Source organism: Xiphias gladius, chromosome 18, assembly GCF_016859285.1.
Source record: "Xiphias gladius isolate SHS-SW01 ecotype Sanya breed wild chromosome 18, ASM1685928v1, whole genome shotgun sequence".
Taxonomy (NCBI): Eukaryota; Metazoa; Chordata; class Actinopteri; order Istiophoriformes; family Xiphiidae; genus Xiphias; species Xiphias gladius.
In genome coordinates, this window is record NC_053417.1 from 8,975,142 (window position 1) to 9,003,042 (window position 27,901).

General features: G+C 38.5%; 2 protein-coding genes across 5 annotated transcripts in view; one reads left to right on the top strand and one right to left on the bottom strand.

Annotated features, from left to right (window-relative positions):
* Positions 1-13,043, top strand: part of LOC120803736 (oxysterol-binding protein-related protein 2-like) — a 34,789-nt gene extending 21,746 nt beyond the window's left edge. For all 4 annotated transcript variants that reach the window (XM_040152561.1, XM_040152562.1, XM_040152564.1 and 1 more), the window contains exons 4-14: positions 728-803; positions 1,367-1,501; positions 2,229-2,326; positions 2,443-2,625; positions 2,890-2,997; positions 4,535-4,624; positions 5,063-5,183; positions 5,731-5,856; positions 6,252-6,375; positions 6,757-6,847; positions 8,253-13,043. In XM_040152561.1, the coding sequence (XP_040008495.1) occupies positions 728-803; positions 1,367-1,501; positions 2,229-2,326; positions 2,443-2,625; positions 2,890-2,997; positions 4,535-4,624; positions 5,063-5,183; positions 5,731-5,856; positions 6,252-6,375; positions 6,757-6,847; positions 8,253-8,355 (1,255 nt within the window). In that variant the 3' untranslated portion in view covers positions 8,356-13,043. The remainder of the gene's footprint in view (positions 1-727; positions 804-1,366; positions 1,502-2,228; positions 2,327-2,442; positions 2,626-2,889; positions 2,998-4,534; positions 4,625-5,062; positions 5,184-5,730; positions 5,857-6,251; positions 6,376-6,756; positions 6,848-8,252) is intronic.
* A 14,244-nt stretch (positions 13,044-27,287) lies between these two features.
* The window catches only part of bsna (bassoon presynaptic cytomatrix protein a), a 154,867-nt gene continuing 154,253 nt past the window's right edge, over positions 27,288-27,901 (bottom strand). The window contains exon 15 of the mRNA XM_040153420.1: positions 27,288-27,341. The gene's annotated coding sequence lies outside the window, so the exon portion shown is untranslated. The remainder of the gene's footprint in view (positions 27,342-27,901) is intronic.

The following is a 27,901-nucleotide window of genomic DNA, read 5'->3' on the forward strand; positions in this document are numbered from 1 at the left end:
TACTTTAATGTCATTAGAGTAATGACAAAGAGAGTGGAAAATTACCACTCTAGGAAAGAGAGGCTTGACTCTGTTTTGGCTTTTGGTCATGTGAACAGATCTGTTCTCGTCTGTCTGTTTGTCCACTATCATCAGAACAACAAGTCAGATTTAGGTTGAATTGTTTGTTTCTTTCTCGTTGTAGCACCTGCCATTTTCTTTCTAATCTACACATAGCATTTCTGTATCCTTTGCCCTGCTAACAAACCAGAAAGACCACATGCTCAGTTTATCTGAAACCTTGATTTTCATTCTGACCGGTTTGTTAGATTAAATACTGTTGGTATTGATCCACATGACGGTGATACTGAGAGCAGGCATGGGAGAACAGAATAGCTTTCTTCTCTTTCTGTAACTGTGTTTTTATATCACTGTCATCTTGGGAAATATGTTTTTTGGATGCCAAAGACTTGGAAACAAGGGCAGCACAATTGAGACACCTCTGAAGCTGACGTTACAGATGATAGAAAACTGGATGGTCGATGAAATCAATACTAAGTGTGTTAACTTAAAGGAGGTTGGTGGGTTTTGTGGCTGAACATATACTTTTAACTCATCAGTTCGTCCTGTGATGTCAAATCTGATCCTTTAAGAAAATACCAAGTACAGTACCAAGTGTCAGATATTGGAGAAGCTGTGTTTGTCCATGCTCTTCATTCATGCCCAGAAATTTTGTCTTTCATTTCAGGATGTCATTACCTGCTCCCATGTTTTCCAGAAACACTATCAGTGTCTGGAGTATCCTGAAAAAATGCATTGGATTGGTAAGGAGCCACAGATGCAATGCTAGTTTTCTACACATATTAATATCCCAGTGACAAGTACACTGTACAGAGGGAAACTTCTTTAGTGGGCGGTTTAGATGCTTTCATAGTTGACAGAATATAATAGATCATAACCAGGCTAATGAATATTTTTGTCCCACGTACAGCGTAGTGTGATTTGAGGAATTTGTGTTTGAAACAAACAAATAAAAATAAAAAAACCTGAAAAGGGTTTTCAGTAACTGTATTTAAGGGACCATGTAACTAGTGAAAAATCAGTATTTTGAATTATGTCATAAATATCTAAAACAAAATGACTTCTTTTTACCTGGGACATGTCTAAAATTGATAGTGTAATATTTTAATGATACAATAACATTGGCCATCAGTTGTTTCAACATCAATTCTTATATGTTATCACACCATCCTGTTTATGACACTAATAGTTTTCTCTCGCATTAGCTGCATTTACAAGGACAAAGGCAGAGGATTTAAGAATTTCAAATAATTTTAGCCGAGGTCGAAATCTAAAGTACAGACTTGATGTTGCGTGCTTTTCACAGGAACTGTCCAAGATCACGATGCCCATCATCTTCAACGAGCCTCTGAGCTTCCTACAGAGAATCACAGAATACATGGAACACACTTACCTCATCAACAAAGCCTGCTCACTGTCCAACTCCATAGAGCGCATGCAGGTCAGAGAGAGACAAACACACACACACACACACACACACACACACACACACACACACACACGCACACAAGTCATCAGTGTATGGGCTTGAAAAAAATGAACATTTTGTTCATTTTTAAAATGTCATTTTTAATGGAAAGCATTTTTCACTGTGTCTGTGTGAACAACTCTGATATTCTTTTAAGAGCATTGTCCACATTCAGACACATTTTAATTTCAAACAAAAACAATATTATTTTGGTATTACAGTAGTATTTATTTTCAGTATTGAAAAAAAAAGAGAGCTTGAGCTCACTATACAGTCTATTAAAGAATATTAACAATTGGAGCCTCACAAATAAATCCTTAGTGTTAGGTGAGGAAGATTCAACAACCCGTACTTGGTATATAAATCCAAATTCATTTATCTCACTTGCAGTTTTGACTCTGACATGCTCCGCTCTGTCGGAATTGAAGAAATACAAAACCTTCATAATATAGATTAGAGAAGACCAGAGATCAAGGTCATTGATTCTGGCATAAACAGTCTGTTTTACATGCAATGAAGCCCAATGTATTTATCCAATCAACCAACTCAACAGACACACAGATGCATACACTCACTGACTCAGAGAAGCTACAGAAGATGCAATGTATGTGGAAATAGAAACACACACATATAAACAGTGTCATGTCTCGCAAATACACACACACACTAACATGGTCTTTCTGTGATTGTTTGTCTTCAGGCAGTTGCTGCTTTTGCTGTGTCAGCAGTTGCGTCACAGTGGGACAGAACTGGAAAACCCTTCAACCCTCTGTTGGGAGAGACCTTTGAACTCACCAGGTACACACACATAGACACACACATAGACACACACACAGACACACACACACCTCTTTTAAATGTCACCAGTTTGAACTATGTATTTATCCTTTTTTTTCCTCTACTGCCTTCTACAGAGAGGAACAGGGTTTCCGGCTGGTATCAGAGCAAGTATCCCATCATCCGCCAGTCAGTGCCTTCCATGCAGAGAGCCTGGCCGGGGACTTTGTCTTTCACGGCTCCATCTACCCCAAACTCAAGTTCTGGGGCAAGAGTGTTGAGGCTGAGCCTAAAGGGACCATCACACTAGAGCTGCTCAAGTGAGTCCGACAGGGAGGCTGGTTTGTTTGTTCCTAGCACCGTTCTGTGATCCAAAATCTGTTCCTCTTCTTCTCCTCTCCTTTCTCTTTCCATTTCTTCTCTTTTGTCTGGTTTTCTTCTTTTTTTCTTCCATTATCCTCTGCCTTTCCTCTTCTGCCTTTCCTGCTTTCTATTTTATTCTGTCATTCCTTCATGTTGTTCTATTCACCTCCCCTCTTCCCTGACCCCCCCCCCCATTCCTCTCCTCTGCTCTTCTCCTCCAGGCACAACGAGGCGTACACATGGAGTAACCCCTACTGCTGTGTACACAACATCATCCTAGGCAAATTGTGGATAGAGCAGTATGGCACAGTGGAAATAGTCAACCACAGGTATGTAAACGATACATGCATGGTCTCTCCAAGTTGTAGTTCTAGGAGGTACACAGAATAATTTGACACGCTGATTAGGCACAATGGGAGCTGAGTGCATTTTTGCTTTTAACAGTTTATACTTTGTAGGCTTAAGTGTAGTTTGTTTTTAAACATAATTAAAAAAGACATAGTAAAGCTATCGTGACCAAGAGACAATGATTTACAAATACACACATATTAATATTTCAGAAAAACTTCTTTATAGAACAATGTATCGTGTAGTAGGGGTACAGCAAACAATTATTTTCAACGATTACCTTGATTATTGATTAATACTTTATGTCAGAAAATTATCAAAAGTGCCCATCAAATCTCCTAAAGCACAAGGTGACATCTGCAAATTGCTTCTTTTGTCTGACCAGAAGTTCAAATGATAACGATATTAAGATTCCAGTGATATAAAGAAAACAGCAGCAAATCTACACATTTGAAGAGCTGGACTCAGCAAATGTTTGTCATTTTCCTAAGTTAGTAAAACAGTTAATTATCCACATTAATGTTGATTCATTTTCCTTTTTTTTCCCACTGTAATATACAATAAAGTCAATTTAAAGGGTAAGGTCCTCTGAAATTGTTGATCGACCTTTATTGGTGGTCAGCAGGACATGCGTCATGATTGAGCCTCACCCACGACTGTCCAGAGTTTTGTCTCCTCAGTCCTTGCAGGAGACACTGAGCCACAGTCCAAGTACAAATAAAGCAAAGGATAACTGACTGATGTCTGTTGCTTACAGAGCTGTTAGACATTCCTGTCTGGTGCCTTCATTTACTCTGTCACAGTGTTTACTCTGATACTTTAGACTGTAGCGTGTTTACTCTCTGTGTGTTTTCTCGGGCAAAAAATCTCTGGATCACTTTTAAACCTTTATTTACCCAGGGAAGTTCTGTAAAGCTTGTTTTGTAAAAGCTTTGTAGCCTTATTTCTGTCATGCTCTGTGTCATATTCACACAGTTGCACAGATTCACATCAGGAGCTGTGAAGCTGTCTAATCACAGTCCTGCACAGTTTGATGACACTATTGCACTGATTGGTTGTGTGTCTTGCATATAAAACACGGAAAGCTTGATCAACAGAGTCAGTCTGGGATTCAGTCTGGCAACCTGTCGTCACAACACCCCACCTCTCAGGAGGGTTTATATTAAGTTGTTCAATTCCATAATACTCTTAATTACAATTAGTAACAATACTCTTTTCTCCTGTAAACCTCACACTTCTCTTTCAGAGACTTCAGCCTCAGTCCTTAATGTTGGTAATTGCCATGAACATACATCTTCTATATGAACATAAAGCAGAGTAATGTATGTTAAATAAAACGTTTTTATAATGGCTTTATTGCAAAATCTTTATTTAAAAAAACAAACAAAAACAAAATCCAATATGCGAGTATAGATAAGTGATATTTAATTTTAGGTTTTATGTTTATCAAATTCACCAAAGCTCAGCTAGCGACAAGATGTTAACCGGTTCTTCTTCTCTCCTCTTTTCTTCACGCAGCACTGGAGACAAGTGTGTGTTGAATTTCAAGCCCTGTGGGATGTTTGGCAAAGAGCTACACAAAGTGGAGGGATACATCCAGGACAAGAGGTTGGAGTTTGTCAAATCAACTACAGTATGAATGTTGTATGATGTTGTAGAATTTAAAGTTTCAAAACGTTGTTATACTTAACTGGTTCGTCTTTTTCCTCCTCATTTTCCATCTGCTTACACGTACATTTTCTCTTCTCCATTTTCTCCTTTAATTGTTCCTCTTCTTCTTCTTTTCCTCTATGCACCTCTTCCTCTTCTCCTTCTTTGTCTGTCACTTCTCCTCGCTTGTCCTTGTTCTCCACTCACATTTATTCTCCTTTTCTTGCTCTGAATATTGTCCTTTTCTATAAATTTTCTTCTCCACTCTCTGTCTTCTCCTGCTTTTCACCTCTCTTGTTTTTTCATCCTGTCCCTTTTCCTCCCATTCTTCCTCTACTACGTTTTCCTCTCTTCTTCCTCTTCTCCCACCTCTGTCCTGTCTTTCTCTCTGTCCAGTAAAAAGAAGCGCTGTGTCATCTATGGGAAGTGGACCGAGTGCATGTGGAGTGTCGACCCTCAGGCCTACGAGACCCACAAGAAGTCAGATAAGAAAGGAGACAACAAGAAGCACAAAAATGTGAGAACAAGTTAGAAAATCGTTGCATTTTCACCTGTCCTTCTTTTTAATCCAAAACTGCTCACTGTATTTATTGTCATTGTTATGAGATTGGAATTTCTGTGTCTGCTGTATTTCATGGAAGCTTACATTGTGAATATTATTGGGTTGTTTTCTTTAATTGCTGTTTTTATGAATTGTCGGGTTAGTCCCATTTATTTTTTTTTCTTTTTCTCTTAATTTCTTGTTGGTGTCCATAGCATTCTGTGTGGTCTTATCAAGGTAAACTAACAGGCTTGTGTAGGTTGTAGCTGAGGCTGTCGGCTATTCAGCTTTAGTCTGTTTGGTTGTTTGTAGTGAAGCACAATAGCGGCAAAATATGTGTAGCTTTCCTGGTGACTTTAGAAAAACCTTTACTAAAGCAAATCAGATCGTGAAACAAACCTTGATATTCACGGTAACTACATAAAGATACGGTATAAATGATTCTAACATAATGTGAGTACTGAACTTTATGGTTGCATATTTTTAATGTATAAGTACTTACAATGAAGTATATTATTTCCAGGAAGAGCTGGAGGGAGCGGAGAACGATGACGCGGATGACATGCCAGAAATCCAGGAGACGGTGTGTGTCGTACCAGGAAGCACTCTGCTGTGGAGGATAGACTCCAGACCAGCACACTCCGCTACGGTATAAAAATAAAAACACACTCACGTATAGACCGACTGAAACACACAGGGGTTCCGAATCCAACACCTCATACACACTCATTGCCATGAGATCAGAGATGTAACTTTGTTTTAAAAGGAGGCTCTTGCACACATCACCAGTGAATCAGATGACAGACAGTTGATTAGCTGCTTTTCAGATACAAAAAAAGTCATAGACACGCAGCCTAGCAAACAAAAATTCAGTCAATGAGCTGTAATTGTCAAAGGATTTGCTTAACTGTATAATGTTGAAACTTGATTTTGATGTGTGATCAAGCAGATTTGACACATAAAAGATAAATGTGCCTGAATTAACAGAATACACATCTGCATTTGCAAACACACACTCACAACGTTCTTCTCTTCCTTCTCCAGATGTACAACTTCACCAACTTTGCGATGTCTCTCAATGAACTGGAGCCTGGCATGGAGGCCATCTTGGCCCCCACCGACTGTCGCTTCAGGCCTGACATCAGAGCCATGGAGAATGGCAACATGGGTAATTTGATTTAAAAGTCTTATCAGTGTTAAGTGCATCTCTTGTTTGCCTGAACATACAGTGTCTTGTTTGCCGGCAGTGCCCTGCAGAAACCTTGTTTTCTTTTGAATAAATAAATAAATAAAGTATAATGAGAAGTTACAGCTGACATTTAGAATTTTCTCTCAAGACTTTTCAGCAATGATACATTTTTATTGCCAAATAAGTGTGGAAGCTTGATGTATTAAAATGAATCCCAATGTGACAAGCAGAATATTAATAAGACAGTGCTGCCACCTGCTGGATGTCTGTATCACTGTCTTGTGGTGCAGAACTCTTTTACTTGAACAATGGGCTAAATGGTACAATCCGCAGAGGTTGAGACTTGTTATGTTTGTTCAGATGAGGCGAGTAAGGAGAAGGAGAGACTGGAGGACAAACAGAGAACTGCAAGAAAGGAGAGAGCCAAGAATGAAGAGGAGTGGTCTACTCGGTAGGAAACATGCGCGCACACTAACGTTCAGTGCTCTCAAGTGTTCAATTAAATTCTATCGAACATACAAATAGAACAAACACAACATAACTATATTGTTGTTTATCAGGTACATCCTGTTACAGAGACACCAAAGACCTGATATACTTGCTTTGATCAAACCAGTTTCCAAGCAAGTGAGGTCCCCTCAAAAGAGAGTTTTTAACACGTCAACATTGCCTTCATCTGTGGGGAAAGGTGTTAATGATGCGAAAGATGATATTTTTGCCAGTTTTGAAGACTGATGATCGTTTATTTTAAACTGACTGTGTGTATCAATAGGCAAGAAAAAGCTCTTATGTACTGTATCAAGATTAGCTGTTCATGCTTTTACCTGTCTTTTTATGGTCTAAAAACAGTCTCATAGAGCTTTGCTTTGACATGTCAGTGAATACACAGTGATGATAAAATGTATTTAACCTTAGTTTATACAGAGTAGTTTGGCCAAGTCCACATGCACTTTGACAGCATTGCCCCTAATACTCACTAATTAACACATTACATTCATACAAAAACTGAAGTGTAAAAACAACAATTTGTTGTTGTTTTGTTTTTTGGTTTTTTTTGTTTGTTTTTTTATGGGAGCTTTGAGCAAAAACACAGATATATGAGAGTGGTATCAATCTTTTCCTCTAACTCTCAGCAAAAAAAGCAAATCAGCACATTCCACTAAATGTTGATCTATTCCTTGAACAGTTATATACTGAAAAAAAAAAAACAGGAACAGAATCATAAACACAACTGAAAAATAGATAATAGGCAAGCTGAAGGCTTATTTAAAGCAGTCGCAGGCAGTAAGATGAGGATTATCAAGATTGTTCTTGAAGTTATGTAGGCGTACAAGCATTAGCAGGTCTTTCCTACATAGGACACTGAGTCTGAATGTAGAGAATAAAAAGCAAATATTCCCAGAAACACAAAGTCCACTGAGTTTAGGGTTGATGTGATATTCTGCAGGCACAGATGCAATGCCTCCTTCACGCTAACAAAAAAAAAAGATGTAGAAGAGGGAGCTCTGCTACATCTGCTACATCTTGTCACCCCCAACTTTCTGGACAGTGTTATAAAACATGAAATAATAATAAATGTAAAAATAAAAATCAATAAATAAAACCCACAGTATGAATTAAACAAGAAAAAAAGGATGAAAAAAATCAAACAGAAACATCAGAAAATAACTGAAGTGATGTCAGAAATTAAAGGGTAAACAATACAAATTACTCATAGAAAACAGTAACAGGCTGTTGAAAAAACCCAACAGAAGTAACAATAAAAATAAAATTTAAAAACAATGTTTAAAAAAAAAAAAAAAAAAAGTCATGGTAAATCTCTGCAGTCATTTAGTTGGTGTTCGTGTGTCTTCCAGGTGGTTCCAGTCGGGCAACAACCCGTACACTGGCTTCCAGGACTGGATCTACACTGGTGGCTACTTCAGTAGGAACTACCAAGACCTGCCTGACATCTACTGATAGCCTGCAGGCCTTCATCCTCCTCCTCCTCCTCTGTAACCTGCAATGATCTGCCTGTCACAAATTGGGGAGGAATGTTAAGAATCCACATACCAACTTTTACTCCCATCTTCATCTCACTGCCTTCATCATCATCTTCCCTCTTTATAAACTGAGCGACAAACCCAGCACAGATTGGAAAGATTTAAAAAGAAGCCAAATGTCGTCCATCAATTCTCTTAGACTGTGGCCTGCTTGATGTCTACTGAGTCTTCAGGTGCTTTTTTTTTTGCTTTTTTTTTCGTCATCTTCACCACAGTCTTGTTCTCATCATCTTGGGTGAATTTTTCTTTTTGTCACCTAATGACCAGCAAACGTTTCCCGTCTCTCTGCCCTGACAACATTTAGAGCACAATAAGCATTATATTCCTGGCCAATCCCAGTGGCAGAGAGTTGGTGCGTCTGAATCAAACAACAGCCCACAAACTCACAGGTCCAATCTGAATGTTTAACGTCTTTACAATCAAACTCGCTCCTCTGAGAAACCATTTAGTCACGTGTGAATAATGAGTGAAAACAAAATGAAGTAGGACAGAATAATCACAGTGATGGATTTATGGACAAGGATGGACACCAAGTCAACGGGGAAATCAGGGATGTGAATGCTCCTTTGACTGAAGATGGATTTTGAGGATGCTTTTTCTTTTTTGGAAACTTTTAAAGACTCAAATGCTCTTAAAAAAAAAAAAAGTAGATGACATAGTACTCTGTAAGGAAAAAAATTATAAAGAAATACTGTTGGTTAAATTGGTCGAGACAAATCGAATGCAAGCATGAGTTTATTACTGTCCATGTGTCATATCCCTAAAAGATTTAGTCACCAGACACCGAACGGATGTTTCCTCGACAGCATAGTGGAATGTGCAGCTTGAATGCACTGGGATCAGAAAAGAAACCACATGAGTTCTGATGTTCTTATACATCAAACATATAAATAGATCGAGCACAGGTTGGGTGGCAGGCCTGAGCTGTTAGCCCCCTCAAAATGTAACTCTTTCATCTTAATACTTGGCCTGTGGCTTCTGTATGTCTCTAAGAATAGCTGTTGGTTTTACTACCAGGAGTAGTATGTGCAGTATGTTTAACAATCCACAGTACTCCTAACATTAATACACTCTGTGTGGGTTTCTAAAAGAACAAGTAGAGTTTAAGAAACACTGAGCTATTTTTTTCTGGCTGCTCTGCCATATTTTGGTAGTAATTTTTCAGCTGCTAAGGTTTACTAACATGAAAACGGGCTTCGCACAAGTGCAGAAAGATTTCTTAACTGGTTCATACATCTTTACATTGATGAGGAAATCTCTTGATTATCAAGGTGATTTTTAAGGCACACGTCTGTTTTCCCTCACCACAGGCAGGTCAGAGGTCAGAGTTTAGCAGCACATGTGCATGTAAATCTGAACCTCGGGGACTAAGTTCACTCTTACAGAGCTAAAACTCATTGTACAGTGATTTTGACATTTGAAATAGATATTTAATTTCCAAATTAGTTACAATCTCCATCTGTGTTCAACTTAGTAACATTGAGGAAATTAAAAGCAAGAGTAAATGTAAGTAACATTAACAATACATGCACACATGCACATTCATCATTTGAATGAGTAAAAATATGTACAAACACTTAAAGCCACATTAACTACAGGAGAGAGTGGCTTTGCTGTGTGAATGACGGGAATTGGACAATGTGAACATGCAAGATTTACATTATTATTAATCTCACTATCATAGCATGATCAAGAAAAATGAAACATTATTCATGTCAGTGTATTAGAATGTAATATGCATTGTTAGGTTATCTGCTGTGGTTGGATTGGATGCTGGAGCCTGGATGGATTACCGAACAGGTGTTGGCAGGCACAGGCCCAGGGGCCAAGGAGGTCATGGGGTCCGTGGGCTTCACCTGCAAAATGTCACTAAAAGAAACACAAACCAGTACAAACAGACACAAAATGACTGCAAGGATGCAAAACGACCACAGTGTCATGAGAAATGATCACAAATAAATGTCAGCAGCTACAAAGAGAGGCAGACCTGGGATCAGAAAAGAAACCACCAGAGGCCCAATATCTCAAAATCCATCCATGTGTTTGCATCACCTTTTTTTTCTGAGACTGATTATAGTAAAATGGATCAGCAAATCAAGAATCTCATTCCCAAACAGAATTTAATTTATTTATTTTTTTTTTTTAAAAGGAAAAAAAAAGTTAGACTACCCCAGTGAATGTTACCACAAAAAAGGACTGTCGATAGCTCTCAGGCCGACTGGACGAAACAAAGCTGTGCAGACTGGATATAAGGTATTTTGGAGCTTGATGTACAGAAATCCTTTCTTTCCACATTTTGAGTCATAAGACTCATGAAACTCAACGCCAGAAATGAGCTACACCGTCATGATTCCATGTTGCTCTCAACAAATATTTGGACTTTAGCTCCCCTATAGCTTTATCTTAATGTTACAAATACTTGATATTTTACATTGTTTGCTTGGATAGTTTGTTTGCATTTTATTCAAGCTCAGCAGGAGTCAAATTTCCATTCAGATTTGGATTGGAAATCCAGATGCTGGTGTAAGATCTAAAGTATGATGGCTGGACACCGAGCCACATGCAATCACCTGTGGTAAAAGAGACCACAGGAATTAATTTGACGGATTTGACTTTCATTTTATCAAAACTTGATTTTGACTTAGTATGTATGCTGAAATTATATTAACATATTGTCAAAAAGTTTTCAAACATTCCTCTCAGTGGGACATTTTTAGTAGAGCTACAGGCTTAATATATTGAGCTTCAGATAAAATTATCGATCCAAGCACAAATAAAATTAAAAATCCCTTTTATCTGTTTCTTTGCTGCTGTTAAAGCAGACTGAATCAGTTGTGTTTTAATGCGGCTTATTCATATAAAACCCTGCTTCATCTTGCATTAGTGTCTCCTCGTGAACGGGTTACAACCCTCAACTCTCCAGGTTATCATCACACCATAATGCACATTTTCTTCACATTACCTGCAGGCCTGTTTGCACTGGTAAAAATGGAACATTTTTAAACAGCAAACAAGTAGTTTTTTGCTTTTGTTGATAATATGGAAAACTATCATCTAGTTGCACTCGTTTGAAGAACATAACAGATATAGAATGTGCCACAAATCTAATGAGATGACTTTAAATTCTCTCCACTACTTGTCCTGCATCAGCTGACCAACCAAGACACCTTATGAGACCTTCAGAAATATTTATTTTGAACGTCGCTCACTATTTTCATGCATTTTGTTTGAATACCAGATGTTTAAAAACATGGCGTTTTCATCAGTGCATTTAGGAGCTACAGTATAACGTAAGTCACAACACGGCTCTATGCAACTTCTACAGCTCAACATGAACAGTATGTGTGACCTGTTTTTGTACAGTAGCATTACTTTCCCCAGCACACACACACACACACACACACATCCTCAGCCTATGTGCTACTCAGCTGAAATAATAATGACTTTGCCTTCTTAGTTATTCTTAATATATTATATTCCAGATAATTAACAATGCTTACAACTTGTTGAACTACTTGGCACTACAACCAGCCTTGTATCACATCTTGGATCAATTTAACTTTACATTTCCATGTCATGTCCATGTCCATGTTTCCATGTCATGCTTAATGCCTGGATGTTTTAGTTTCCCCTTTTTCATTCACTTGCTTTCTCCCTCTTTTTTGTGTATTATTTATGATCTTTGAGGTTTTATGAAAGAACTCTGTTGTCAAACTGTTTTGTTTTTTTCTTCCTTTGCTTATGTTGCTAATCGAAACGGCTCTGAGTTTTTTTCCTTTCACTTAAACATGAATCTTTTAGTGGAGCAGAGTATCTAGTCAGGGCTTGAAGTGAACATCATTCACCAGCTTAACACTTGTACATTTGACTGTGGCCGTTACATGTGTCAGATTTACTAGCCAGTGCTGTTTGAAGTTAGACAGACTGCGTTTAATCATTCCTTCCCATTGGACACACTTTTGTCTTAAAATCCAGAATTCAGTTATTTTTATGCCAAGATAATCTTTTTTTTCCCCAGCATGTTATTAAAATAGACATTAAAAATCTGTTATTCAAACACTACTCAAGTTGAAATGTCACAGGTGAATTCAACACTGGTTAAATGCAGCAGTTAGAAATGAAACATGAACAAAAGTCTTTGTCAAAAAAGACTTTGACTGTAAAATAATTGCAGCTGGTAAAATGGTCCAAGTGGCTAGTAAGTATATGGAATGGTTACATTCGTCAGTGCTTATTCAGACTCTACCAGTTACAAGACTAGTGCTCTGTCATTAAACTAGATCTAGGTTTTACGTTGCTTTGAGTGTTGTTTCATTCTATAAATATGTGTTGTGTTGAATTTTACCCTCCCTCTCTTGGACTGTATGATGTGGTTGTCGATGTTACATACGTGTACAAGTATTGCACAGAGGTAATCGCAAGCAAAATGGCATATTATTTTGTGCAATTGATTTATTTTTATAGTATTTAAGCAGTTTTTGGTGAGAACATTGTACCAGATGTTTTATTTTGAGGTGGGGGACTGTAAGGGGTCGTGTCCACACTGTGGACAGCTTCATAGATTACCGAATGGGGGGAATGTCTACTAATAAAATCCTAATTTCAGTTTTGGACCATGTTTCATTTTTAAAAAAATAAATAAATAAATATGAAAAATACATCAGCACAACAGTCTAAACTGAGTCATTTATCCCTCTGTACTCCTGTAGCCATTATACTGAATTAATGGACAAGGAATCAGAGTTGAGATGTGTTGTTATAGAAGAAACTAATGTGATGAGTTTTAAATTCAGACTTTTCAAAGTAGGTTTTTTTTTTTTTTGTTTGTTTGTTTTTTCCTCTTTTGGTATTTTATGTGTCATGTTAGTGTGTCGCTTTCTACACCCTGCCCAGGTTAACAGCAGGGTTAGCACAGTCTAGATACGACATGCTAGTGGCTCTAAGAGACCAGGAAAGAGGCTGTACTCAGGCACAGCGGGGCTTTGAGCTAAATGTTAACAAGAGCGTGCTAACCATGCTTACAGTAGGCCCTCTTCACAGCAGACATTTTGACTTGTCATAGTGTGTAAAGCACAGGTATCACCAACAACATTAACAATGGCTCCGTTCCGTTCAGGTAAGCTGCGACAGTGAGCCAACATGCACGATGCCAGGACCCTGAAACTGAAGCAGCTACATGGAATTCAGCCATCAGAGAACTTCAGAGAGCGGTGAGAGTGAACCAAAACCGTAAAGTCGTGGGCTAGAGAGCTAAACAATGAGCTGAAACTCACTATAAAGCTCCTTAAAGCCAAAGGGAGCTGCTGATAATTCTCTGTAGGTTCATCACTGGGACGACCCTTTTCATTCTGTCACACTGTTGTTTTCCCAAATAATGTGATTTCTGGCTCTGCACCTGCAAAACGTGGCTACACTACTGAGTCCTCACAGTGGCTGCTCTTACAGATACCTGGTTTGGCTGTGCACCCATGTAGATCCATGCAACCCTCTCCGCTGAGCTGGCAATACATTGTTATTTAAAAAAACAGAGATCGCAATCCGTCACGAAGCAGGAGAGACATTTCACCCAAAATTGCAGAGATGAAGCTCATGTTGGCACTCGAGGAAGTCAGGGGATCACCAAAGAGAGCTTACACAAAGGTTTTCTTTTTATGTCTTTGTCTTTTATTTATTTTTCCTGATTGAAATGTATTGTAAGGTCATAATTTGTCATTCATCACATTACATGGCATGATGCACCAGGTCTACTACACCCATTTACAGGAGGAATACACGGAAACATACACAAGGTTTTACAATGGGGAAACAGGAAATTTAGCTCATTGCACTTACAACAGTGAATGGAACATTTTGTAGTCGTTTTTATGCTCTCGACCTTTTTCTGTATTATATTTTCACCCTATTTTCATCATTCACTTGGGTTTTTTCATATTTTTTTTTTTTCACTCTCTCACTCCATCTCCCCATAAAATTATGTCCACCCCCAAAAGTTACTTGGAAGCCAGAATGTTTTTCCCTTTTTTTTGTTTTTGACGTCATCTCATTTTACAAACACAACATGTATAGAAACTCTACATAGACCAATATGTTTTTGTTCTTTTTTTATATCCCAATACAACTTTTTTATGAGTTTTAAACACTCCGCACGAGCCAGCCACATACGTACACAATGCAATTTCTGTAATTTATTATTCAAATCAACAACTGCTCTTGTTTGTTACGTAGGTTTTTATAGATTTTTTTATACACAAAAAGCACAAGTTTGGGCAGGGAGGTTCGGGCTTGCATACGTTCCAGCTTGCGTCGCCGTGTGGTGTGCAAAGGCCTCTCTCATGCCCATGTGCACGCGTGTGTGTATTTGTGAGTGTTTGTTATGGTATGTTAGCATGTTTGAGATTTACATGTTGTACAGAACAGGTCTTTCATGACATTTACATGTTGTTGTTGTTGTTGTTTGTACAGAGCAGACTCTGGTCAGTACTCATCTGGTATTTACACTGGAAAAAAGATGGCAGCCCGTGAGATGGGAGGTCATAGAGGTTCAGAGGGTTAAGGGATGGCTGGGGGGTGGGTGGGGGTGGGGGGTGTCAAAGTCATGCACTTGTAATTATATTTCGATGATTCATTACAGGTGAAAGATGAAGAAACACTCCCTGATGGTTTTACAGTGAAAGATGGACTTGGTAGCTTTTCTCTCATAGTTTGTTTCTTTGTTTGAGCATTCTTGGTCTCTTTTTACAACCTTTCACCTATGAAACACATGTATGTATGTATGTATGTATATATATTTTTTTTTAGTTTTAAAATCTTTCTTCGGTCCTGCTATACGCTGCTGACTGTCTGCACGACCAACAGCAAGATCAGTGGTGACAGTTATTACACTACATACTGTACAAGCACTGTATGCTACCTTTTGGTTGAGAACACCCACCCACACACACACACACACACACACACACACACACACACACACACACACAAAGACACAGTCCGGGTTTCCCAAAAGCATCCTAAGCTGCATTTAAATAAAGTCAACAAAGGAATCGTTTTTAACTCTTGGCGCTAAAAGTTTGTAATTTGCCACAAAGGGTCAAATACCGGATTGTCTGACTGTGCATGAATGCATCCTTATTGCTGAGACTGTTGATGTCGGATTCAAAGACAAATCAAGCCTTTGGAGATTTTACTTCTTTTCAACAGAGATCTGGTGGGAGCAACCTCTCTTGGCTTCATGTCTATAAATGTGACCCTTTGTGTTCTATTGCAAACTAATAACACAAGAGTTCTGTTCCAAAATGCAATTTGAAAGTATATATGTGTGAATTTCAGCTCCTAATATTCAGCAAAATGTTGATTTTTCACACATGAAAACAAGTGTCTGTTTTGGCAGATGTGTTGATATCTTGATTTGGAACGCATCTCTTAAAAGTTTTGATCTTTTATTATTGTCTAAATTTTGTGCTTCAAACACCTCTGAAAAAGCAGACTGTGGTTTGGTGATTTTGCCCACTGGTGATTGCTGTGGCCTGACCTGAAGTCCATTGCGTTTCTGGATATAGACAGACACCATGCGGAGTATAGACAGAGACCATGACTGGCTAGAGGGCAGTAACAGGATGGCTTTCTTCGGTGACCAGTATTTTAGTATAAAAGCCCTTGCTGCTATGCATATTTGAGTCATCTGAAGTGGCTGTATTCACAACGGAGCAAAAAATGTGACATTTTTAACACGTTTTGACACAGATCTTGTTATTTATGTTTTCCTGGCTGTGTCATTCAACTATTAGAGTCCCTATATTCAACAGCAGCCATGGGAAGGTTACATCTGTGCCATAAAGTGTTGAAAATTTGATTTATTGCACCTGCATTAATCCAACCATTATTTTCTGTTTTTCTTTTGAACATCTCCGTTGCAATGCTGCATTTAGTATGTGCTTTCCTGAGGCAAAAGTGATTGAGGAACATTTTACTGAACATTTTATGTTTTTTACAAACTTCCCCAAAACATACGACTTACAATAGAGGAAGTTGGTATTAATTTGGGTAACTTTGAACTCTTCCCCATATTATTTGTTCTACTTCGACAATGTATAATTTTAAGCTTCCGTGGTGAAATCAGTGATCTGGCGGCAGTGTATCTGTGAAGTGATGTTTGTTCGGGCCACGTGCACCTGATGATCACCTTAGGAACGACCAGATCCAAACAGAACCAGAATAATCAGACTCTTAGTCCCTGCAGCTCAATGTGACTCTACAGAGGCCAATGAAAAGGCCAAAAACTCTGAGATGAGGTTAATTCTTCTGTTCAACAAGAACCAGACCATGACTTTTTAAAACATCTACCAATTTGAGTTTCTGAGCTAAAATAAACATGATCACATATTTTTGTGTTTGGCCAGATAAAGATTTTTCAGATTCTGATTTTTAACAATCTGGATATTTTGGCTGTGCATAAATCCAGCGATAGATAACATCTGTATAAACATAATTACTCACTCTATAGATTAGACTATAGATTTCAAACCTAAATCTCTCTTCTTTCTTAAATCCCAGCCAGCTTTCTATCCCCTCTCAGTATGATAAAATAAATTCTTACATAGATAAATCATCTGATAAATGTTTCACAAAAAATATATACTAAACCTCTTTTACACAGTTCCAGTGTGCTTAAATAAAGTGAAAAACCAAACTGGTAACTCAGAAAAAGACAGCTGGTAAATCTGAAGAAAAGTGTTTTGTTTTATGACGTACAGAAATTTTACTTTCCACAGTGTATTGAGCTTATAATTCTTGTTTCTTAGCGTGTCGTGGCAGTGCGCCTTTGAACACTCAAACACTCACTCTCACACCTGTTAATGCAGTTTAGGAATGCCTTGAATAGTTTTTCACTAGCAGCATACAGCAGTATCTTTAGTCAAATATAATCCATAAATTGTATATTTATATCTATAATATGTATATAGTTATATTTGCTTCTTTCTGTGCAAAAACAACAACAGGTATACATTCAAGCAGCTAATTACCATACATTTTGGGCCGTGGTCATTGAAAACAAACAAACAAAAAAAAAAAACAGAAAACAGAGAAAAAAAAACACAGGGAGCTTTTCTTCTTAACCCCTGACCAGACACCAGCCAAATTGGGAATATATTGAAATCTGTTTTTAATATATATTCTATATTCGTATATTCTATATTTTTCTCTATATAATTCTTCGAAAACCTTTTCTGTGTATGCTGTAACCCCTGCTTGAAGTAAAACAAGATGGCCGACAGCTGTTTGGATGTGAACTGTGATCTGTCAAAGCTCCTGCCTACCAATATTTCTGCAAAAGACCTCTCAAATATGGGTGTTTGGAACAGCAAACGGGGCTATTGCATATTATATTTCGTGTTTTGTAGGACTTTGTGTTTATTTATATCTAGGCTTCTATTAAAGATGATCATTTTCAAGGGGAATAAAACAATTTTGCGATAACTTCTTGTCAGGTTATAGATTTCTCTCCCAGCAAACAATTTCTAGTAATTGTATTATGAAGAATTTCTACTTCATTTCAGTTGAAAATGAAGTGATGCAACTGTGCCAGCAACATTGTTATGTCTTCATTTGTTATTTCAGCTCTGAGGCTATAAAGCTCTGATTTCCCACCTGTCATGAACGCACCTCTAGTGAGAGACCATTTGGCTGCAGACACACCCACTTGAAAAGGAGAGGGGACCCTGAACATGGCAGCTTCACACAATACAAAAACCTCTTATTTCCTAATTTACAGGTGACCTATATTATACACAAACAAATACAAAGAATATCCTTATTTTGATCTACGAGGAATGCCAAAGCACTTTAGACATTTGCGTAACTCAGATGTGATAAACAATGATTTGTGTGACTTTTTTTCCCATTTGTGTGTTTCGCTTCCTTTTTCCTCCACATGCTTCTGTTTTTCCAAATATGACTGATTGCATAGAACGACTGGAGATGAGAGGTCGCCTCTTCTGCCCACCATATTTGTTGTGTCTGAATTTGTTTGTCTTGTTTTCTTTTCTTTTCCACACTGGATGATGGTCGTTAGTACGCGCATACAGAACCCCCAAACACATACATACAAACATTAGGAACAGAACAATATAGAAGTGACTTTGAGGTTTTCTGCGCCGGGAGGCATGCGAAGGTTCCCAGCGAGCGTTCACACAGACAATATACAGCAGAAGTTGGTTGGTTTGTTGGTTTTGCTGAAGGCCTCTCATTGTTTGGCCCGACAGAGTACGTTTTGAGTACTGAACCGCAGATCCCACAATGCACTGCAGGAGCAACAGCAGGGAGAACACTGACCTGAGAAGTTTCCATGACAACTGACAGTCTGAGAGAGAGGTTTTCAGGGGTTGGGTTACAGGTCTGGACGCCATCACGATAGAAAATGAAACGTTAAAAAAAGGCGAGTGACTTTGTGACACAACCAAGTGCGTTATTTTTGGTTCCTCGGTCACATGAGTGCTGATTCTTTTTATCTTTTTTTTTTTTTACACCATTATCGAGTGTGCTTTCACGTGCGCTGTGCACATTTGACAAAGTGAACACACATGCTGATACACAGTGATGTGTAAGGAGCTTGGCGGGGCTTTTTGCAGACTCCCAACAAACGTCCATCTTGGAGGGTCAGAAGAATCACATCGAAACCCCAACACCGTTCAGATGACGACGTCAAGTCCTGTTCTGCTGTGTTGTGTGACTGGTCTGCTTTTCAGTGCCTCTCTGCTGCCCTGCAGTGCTTTCAAATTAGGCCCCAGCTTGCTAATACAAGCAGCTTATCACTCCGATCCACTGACTGGCTGATTGACGACACCAGCGTCTCACTGTTGGTTGGAGGAGAAGATCTGGGCGGTACCAAACTAGTGGTTTATAGGTGAGCTCTCGCTCTCTGATGTATTAATACAGCAGTAGTACAATATTGGTGTATGTTTTGTGGTACGCTTAAGTAAGACTTGAGCGGTACATCAGTGGTAAGTTAGACAGACGGAGGCAACACGTTTCTATTCCACCAACTTTTAAAACGACACAAGATTGTGCTCTTTACTTTCTTAACTCTTACTCTATTGCTTTTATAATTATTGATAATAATGAAGAGTTAGAAAATCGACAGGGGGCTTGATGAAGCTAACAAAACATTAAAAAACATAAATAATGAAAAATAATATCACAAACATTTATCAAAAACCAACTTAATTTAAAAAATAAAAATAATCTCACTGTGGCCAGTGTTCGAGCTGATATTACTACATTAAAAAAACGGTGTGATGAAAATATGTGTTTACAGGATGTCATAAACACTATGCCCCTTTTACTTCAAAATAAAACATTTAAAAATGATTAAGGCGATATTGGTAACCTGCAACATAAACAACAGGCAAATAACAAAACTCAATTAGAAAGAATAAAGAGAACACAACGACTGATATTTACCACCTACAACAACATGAGAAATATCTGAGAGCCAGATGTTGTGGAGAAGTTGGAGAAACCCCATCGCCACAAGCACTGCAGGTAAATGTTCTTTTAATGGCTTTGTAATGGCTGAAAAACAACCTGACCACATACGGCTTCAGTTCGAATACCAATCGAATGTTTTTTCTTTAAAAAAACAAACAAACAAAAAAATAAATAAAAAAAAAAAAGGAGAAAAAAACCCCCAAAAAAAACAAAACAAAAGGCTCCTCTTATTCCTGTGGCCATATTCCTGTGTGTTGCTTCGGTTATCTCTCTTCTTTGTTATTATTTAAGTCGTCTATCTTAGATTTGTTTCCCAGTGTCTTTATGGCCTCTGTTAAGTAATGATGAACAGTGTAAGGTCTTGGATATAAAGTTCCATGCATTCCAAATTCCTACATTTTTTTTTAAAAATCCACTATACACTTCGTTAAAGACATGGCAAGTTGAGGATTGTTGGGCAGGGATTAGAAAGAAAGAAGAATCAGCATTCAAGAAATGCGGAGGTGTGAGGACGAGGGGGAGCAAAACGTTTTAACAGTTCCAATCTGGAATGTAGATAGAAACAGAGCAAACCGTGGAAAGAAATGCACGCCGACACACTTGATCTCTGCGTCAGCTGAATCGTTATCATTGTCTTATTCTTTCAATGTGACATTTCCATTACTCAGTTTCCTTCTCGATAGGTGATGTAACAAGAGGTCTTTAGTACCAGAAAAACCTGCAGGACTTCAGTGAGTCAATTTCCATTTTCCCCACAGTTTTAATTATTTTTTTTTTAACTATTAGAAGAGTTAGAAAAGAGGAGAGAGACTGTTTCATTGCTGTTATTCCTAGTTTGAGCACAGGACTGTGAAACCAAGGATGCTAGCATGCCACCATTCCTGTAAATTGATAGCGGGAAAAAGCAGCTCTCAAATAAATGGTGGAATCGTCAGCATATGGGAATAGAAAAGCATCACCAATCTATGTCCCTTCACTGAAGTTGCAGTGTTAAATCCACTCGGAAATCTAAGTTGGTACACGGACTCCATTGGTTCTACTTGTCTTCAACATCAGTGTAGGTGATGTACGTATAGATCCCTCTACTTGCATGGAGAAAGAGCAGCAAAAATAAAAAACCCACTTCTTTTGCAGCCATTTTTAGCCATCAGTTGCTCTTTTATGGTGAAGTGGCTGAGATGTGTCTAACTGCTACAGGCTGGTGAGTCTTTGGCTGGGGGTGCTGGATGAACAAGGATAGTCCTTGTGAAGATGGATGTTGGCTTGGAACGATCTGTGAGAAAACAAAAAAGATAATTCAGTCAAAAATATTGAACACAACCCATTTAATATGATCTCTGTATTTTTTATTCGTTCATTTTGGTCTCTGTAGATTGCAGCATCAACAAATGAGGCCTTGCATGAAAAGTTTATTCAGTTATCTAATTGTTCTCCTTCTAGCATGGAAGGATGTTCTAAAGTCACCTGTAGGTTATACCTCTTTTTTGATTGAAAAAAACACACATCTACTCACATGAAGGCGATTGCTATATGTTGCAGTAATTATGTTAAAATAAAACTGGCCCCTAGATGGCGGATAAGCCTTAGAAATTCACTGCTGATCTACAGTATATATGAAGGCTCTCAATCATCCAGTTCATGAGATATTTTCCATTAGTAAGTCAAAGGTTTTGGACCTCTGCAATAAAGGTGGAACACATTTAAGTCAAGTATTGGCAAAAGAGAACCATGCATATCCCATGTTAATAATGGAGATGATAATACCTTGTATCTGATATAATCATTTTTTAAATTTTTTTTTTTTTTTTGCAATATTTGTTTCAAAGGAGTTACATGACTGAATTGTTTTAATATTTTTTTTCACCATTGAATTCACAGCATATAAGCGCATTGAATGGTTATTGCTGTACAAAGACAACCATCTTGTCATCAGAAAATAGCATAAAGACTCCCAGCATGCTGGTATCTGTCCTCCATCAAGCATTTCTTTGTGCGTCAGCATCTGGATCATGTATTTCATTTATTTATTGAAAGGAAAATTCTACCCTCAGATCTTCCTACAGCTAAGCACAAAGAATAATACTGACTGTGGAAACAGAAGTGAGAGTGAAAAGAGCTTTTCCTGAGAAGAAAACTCTGAAAATCCTCTGGCAGCAATTAACAAAATTGATCCAAAAATGAACAGTACTTTAGCAAAATGTTTTTTTTTTGGTTTAAAAAAAATATTGTTCATGTTTTTTAGGGTGTATTTCTAGCATGAACCAGCTGGAACTAGGCAGCAGGAGAACGAGGTCAGAGATATTTGTAACATACCCACCATGTCAGCCTTTGCTGACACAGCACCTGTCAACATAATGGGAAGGACGCATGTTAAATAACACAGGAGTCAAGCCTCTCGTGTGATCTGGCACTTCAAATTTGCTTCACAGCTCAAAGGTAGAGGCCAACTAATCATGTTCAATCTTCTTTGCTTTGGTATTTTTTCATCCATGAATTAGTGTACCTCTGCAACCTGCACAACATCTTTTTCATTCTTGCTTTTGGCCACAAACCTCCTCCCTGCTTCAGGCTAACAGGGCAAACAGAATGAAAGAGCACTTCAGTTCCCATGCAAATTACATTTAAATGCAAATATTCTGCTTTGGCCATTAAGGTTCAGTGTTCGTTGCCAATGTAAGAAGTAGTGAGACTAACCTTACGTAAACAGTAAAACCTGTTGGTAAACACACATAAATTACCTATTTTGTCCTTTTTTTATGATGAACTGTTGCCTAGGAGATGTGAGTAAGGAATATCTGTAAATGATCATACAAGATAAAAAAATTAACCTCAAACACACTGTTTAGTCATTCTTTGCCAAATAAGGTAACAGACCTTTGAAGCTTTTGGAGTCTACATGTTTCCCAAATGGATATATGCATCTTTTTAGAATCAATGCTTTCTGGTTTTCTTTCCCCCATTGTGCCTGACCCAGATGAACACAGGCCCCCAAAAAGGGCTGGTACACACACACACAAACACCTGACCTCAACCGCATCCACAACCTTTGCGCTAAACTGGAAGGCTGACTGCGAGCCAGGCCAACATCAGCCAACTGCTGACCTTACTGATGCTGTGGCTGAATGGCAGCAAATCCCAGAGAAGAACCTGCAGCCAGGTTCCAAAATCTTGTGGAAAGGCTCCCAAAGGCTTTTCTAACAACATATATTAATAATCGTGTTTGGTGTGTCCAAATACTTGTGGCCAAATTGTGTACAAAAAAACCTGCAAGGACTAGAGAGTAATGAGAGGCAGGGCCAGCATGAAAGAGACTGGATGAAGTTGAGAGAGCAAGACATTTGTAGTAGGGTAATGAAAGTAGAAATGGCAGAGACAGAGTGAAAAAGGGGAGATTGTTACAGTTATAGAAGGAAAGTAGACAGGACATGCAGGGAGGAGGAGTGTGAGGAAAGACAGCAAGAAAGTGAGAAAGCGAGAGCAAAAGAAGAGAAAAAATCAGATATGTTTGACAACAGGAGTAGAGTGTGGAAGGAGAGAGAGAGTTTTCTCTTCAGCAGCCACATGAGGCAGTTAATCTGCGCATGGCTGCACAACACACAAAACACACACAGTTCAGGCTCAGCACATTAACTCTTATGGCACATATGCAACACTGTGCACACTCTGAAATACAACCGCAATGCCTGCTCATCCCCCATGGTGAATCGAAAGCTTCAAAACTCACTGCACCAAGCCAAAAGACTGTACTTCAAACGGGGGGGGGGGGGATGTAATTATTTTTATTTTTACTGGCCCAGCTCACATACCACACATCTACACCCTTTTTTTAGAGAAACATGCCATGAAATGAGTCGACATCACTGTTTAATCCTGTCTCCTAAAAATTACAATCATATTTAGCTAATTTGCAATGGCAAAAATGTTTTTATTAGCTAATGCAGGTTTATGTTGAATGTATCTGCACAATATTCAATGTCAACACATTTTATCCACTTCCTTTAAAAAACTCTTGGATGTCATGTTACATGGTTAATTTTAAATATGTAAATTGAATAACTATGTGAGTGAAAGCTTTCCTTGCAAAATTAGTTATTAAAAGCTGCTTCACGATACACACTCCATCACACACAACTCCTCGTTTTCACACATGTTGACCGAGGTGATTAGTAAGACAATTTATGCTGATTTGAGATGATAAATCAAAGTGTAATTTGCTCCTTTGCTTGACACCTCTAACACTGAAGAAGAAAAGACTATTTGAAGTAATTTCCTAATGCACAAGTACACTTTCCACACACATCTACATGTGTGTAATAATGTGTGCAATATCACAACTGATCTCAGGACAGGGGAAGCTGAGTCAAGGGCAGCTTGACAAGCACAGTTGTCTGTGTCTAGCTATAGATGGTCACCCGTCAAAGATCCCAGGATTATCCTCAACGCGCATGCGCAGCCATTGTCAACAGGAGACAGCAACGCCCAAGAAAATGACAGAAGTGATAGACGCAACGGCTGGTAGTCAACCCTAGCTTCCAGGGACATTAGCCTACTGCGGCCACAAGAGGGTAGTAAACTACAAGATGAATGCAAACAGGCAATATCAGACCTTGTATTGGACAGAGCGCTGTTCTGAGATGCAAGGACAGATCTCACTTCCGCTTCGGTATTGTGCTAATTGATGTCTATTTTGAGCTTTAACTGGTCAAGCACTGCTTGTGTCCTGACGACACGCCACTGCTACGAGCAGCACTAATTGTGATAAGTCACAAGCAAAGTTTTTCCACTTTCTGGTGAGTGGGACCCGTTGACTTGAATAATTAAGTGTAATCACACCAGCATTTCACAACTAGTTTTCAGTGATATACTAAAGATAAAGATGTGACGGTTTGAACCTCTAAATGCTTACTTCTGCATGTATGCACAGTTGTCACGACACAAAACTATTGAGGAAGAATTTTCATTAATAGGTTCACACAAACACACTTCTCCTGCTCCTGTATTTTCAGTTTTGTATTATTCCTCTCACTGGTTTATATTTAAGTATTCAGGTCTTTAGGTATTAGTCACATCTCAGAAATAATTCTCTGACTTCTGTGATGTTGTTATCAAAGTGAAGATAGGAAAATATCATCAGTGTGCAGTGCCTTCACAGTCAGAAAAAAGGAAACCAATCAGTTGCTCTGAAGTTTGTTGGACCCAAATTCTCAAACTGAATAGTGATTAACAACAAACACCGATGCCAGTTTAGATTCATTTCTGAGCAGCGTTTTATTTTGTTTCTTTGTTTCATCAAGGGACAAAATGAGCTACAAGCCTGATTCTGATCCGATTTGGAGTTCGGTGTTTCATTTTCAATTTACTCCAATAAGTCAAAATCAGGCAGTGGATTATAAATCACTGGCCGAGCTGACTGCAGGCTTTTAAACTCACACAACCCAGATGCCAGTGATCAGGAACATGACACAATGCAACAGCTGCAAAAACACAAGCACGGGCAGCTTGTCTCCTCATGACAAAAATGGATATGAAGATGGAGAATTACAGATGTACGAATGTCCCGCAGTGATGAATAAATTAAAATTGCGCTCTTGTGCTTAGAGTATAAGATTTTTTTCTTAAGGGTAAGATTAATGTTGTTCTCTTTTATGTATATATTTTTTTGATTTGTTGGTGATTCATCATGTGGTAGATCTTCTTCTGTGATCTACAAAGCTATGAAAACAGTGATTTTATTTTTTATGTTTTTAGAGTTAAATTCTTCATTTAAAAGCAATACAATATAATCAGTTGTGCCGAGTCCTCCTGCAAGTCCAGCTGCTGCTAAATATCACATGATCTGGATGACAGATAGGACTGTGGGTTTCAGTGGAGAGCCATGATGCTCCAAATTCTGTTTGAATAACTTATTCACCCAAACAATAGATTATTTGAAGTCACCAATAGTCAATATTTTAGGCCTACATTATCAGCCTTGGATAATTTAATAAATTCACATGGATTATCTAGCTAACTTTCTATTGTTGCTTCCTTTAGCATTAGAAAGTATATAAAAGTTTAATTTTTCTAAAGCTTGTATGTGATGAGTTTGCAGATATCTTACATTGTTGCCTCCTAGTGATGGTATCAAAAACTGTCAAAATGGACACTAGACGTGTAGCAATACACGTCGAATAAAATCACAATCATCATGACAGATGAACAAAATCCACAAACCAGATTTTTAAAATAGATTCTGGATGGTAAAGCTTTACAGTGTAGTTTTCTACAGGTGAAAGAGATCTCAATGGGATCAATTAGGCAGATTTAAAGGTAACTTACTGTCCGGCCTGTCAGAGAGCAGCATTTTCTCTCTGTCAGTGTGTGCTCAGGCCTGAGACATGAAGTATCTGGAGGATCCCAGTCCTTGTTGGCTGCAAAAAGGAAGCAGCAGCATTTTATAAAACAGTTTTTTTTTTTTAATGGAAACATCCGCCTTCTGATACATTGTTGGACAAATTGCACCAGACATAGACTCCGCTGTGTCGCAACGTGCCTATCGGATATGTTTTTAATCACAGAGCACTGCAAAAAGGATCCTCTTCGCACACGTCAAGTGACTCGTCGGGCAGCGGTGGGAAGGAAAAAGCCGGTTGCATGCAGTCGCCATAGCAGTGCTTTACCCCTTCAGAAGCATTTCTATTGAAATTTTAAGAAAAACGGATATACTGCGATAAATTCCCGTTAACGTCCGAGCTTCAGATTATACTGTGATATACATTTTAGGACACACCGCCAAGCCCTATATCAGAGTTGTGGAAATGACCACTTTCTGATTAGTTATTAGCGTTCATGTCAAGATCCAGGTTGTAATTACAACTGAGAAAGTGGAAAAATGGATTTTTCTGAAAGCGCTGGTACATCTGACTTGAGGCTTAGTGATACAGTAATTCCTGAAGACTTAACAAACATGGATGCTTCATGTCAGCTAAATTCCGTCGTTAAACGTAATTCGACCCAAATTTAATGGATATGGTATTCTATTGTCAATGCCCATTGCGCCATTTTTAACCCTCACAACACCAACTCCCATATGAGGTGAACATGCTATTAAAGTAGTTGCTAATGGAGGCAAAGAATCAAAAGTTTCCATTGATGTTAAGTTAATTAGTGAAAATGGCTGCTGGATGAAATCCCAGAGACTGTCGGTCATCCACAGTTCCTGGAATGAAACTGAAGTAGTAGATGAAGTTACCTACTAAGACTGACAGTTTGCAGGTTAACAATTCAAAAACTCACCAGTATGCTCAGCTCTCCTCTCAGTCCCCCTCCCCCCATTCTCCCTCCTCTCTCTTTTTTAGTAAAACAAAAGAAGGGGGAACATCACAGGTTTTTCTGGTACAAGGCCTCATGACTTCATCAGGTGACATTTACATAGTCCTGCAAATGCATGGATACATAGAGTCAGTTAATATATATATTTTTTTCATATCAGAGAAGACAGCATGTCAGAGCAGCATGTCTAGCAACAGCACTACAGACTCCAGTACATTCATTTACAGTAAAGTAGAACAGGACAGGATCGTAAGACACATTTAACACTTCTGAATGAGTGCATTAGTACTTAGTCCATTAAAATAACATGACACTTGAACATTTTCAAAGCTGTGTTAATTCATATTTTTACATATCTGAGGCCGAGTTCTTTCAGTGCACAGGCCCAGTAAGGAAATATTTAAGGTGTGTGGCTATGCAAAGCCTGTCGGTCGCTGTCATGTTTATTTTTAGCTATGCTAGTGGCGTAGCTCCAGGGATGGCAATGTCTCTCTGTTGCCTGGTCCACCACTCTGGTCCTGACCGAAATATCTCCACAACCTTTTGATGGATTACCATGAAAACATTCAAGGTCCCAGGAGGATGAATTCTGACATCTGTGGTAAACCCTTGACTTTTCCTCAGTCCCCACCAGCAGGTTGGCTTTCAGCGAGATAACTTGACAA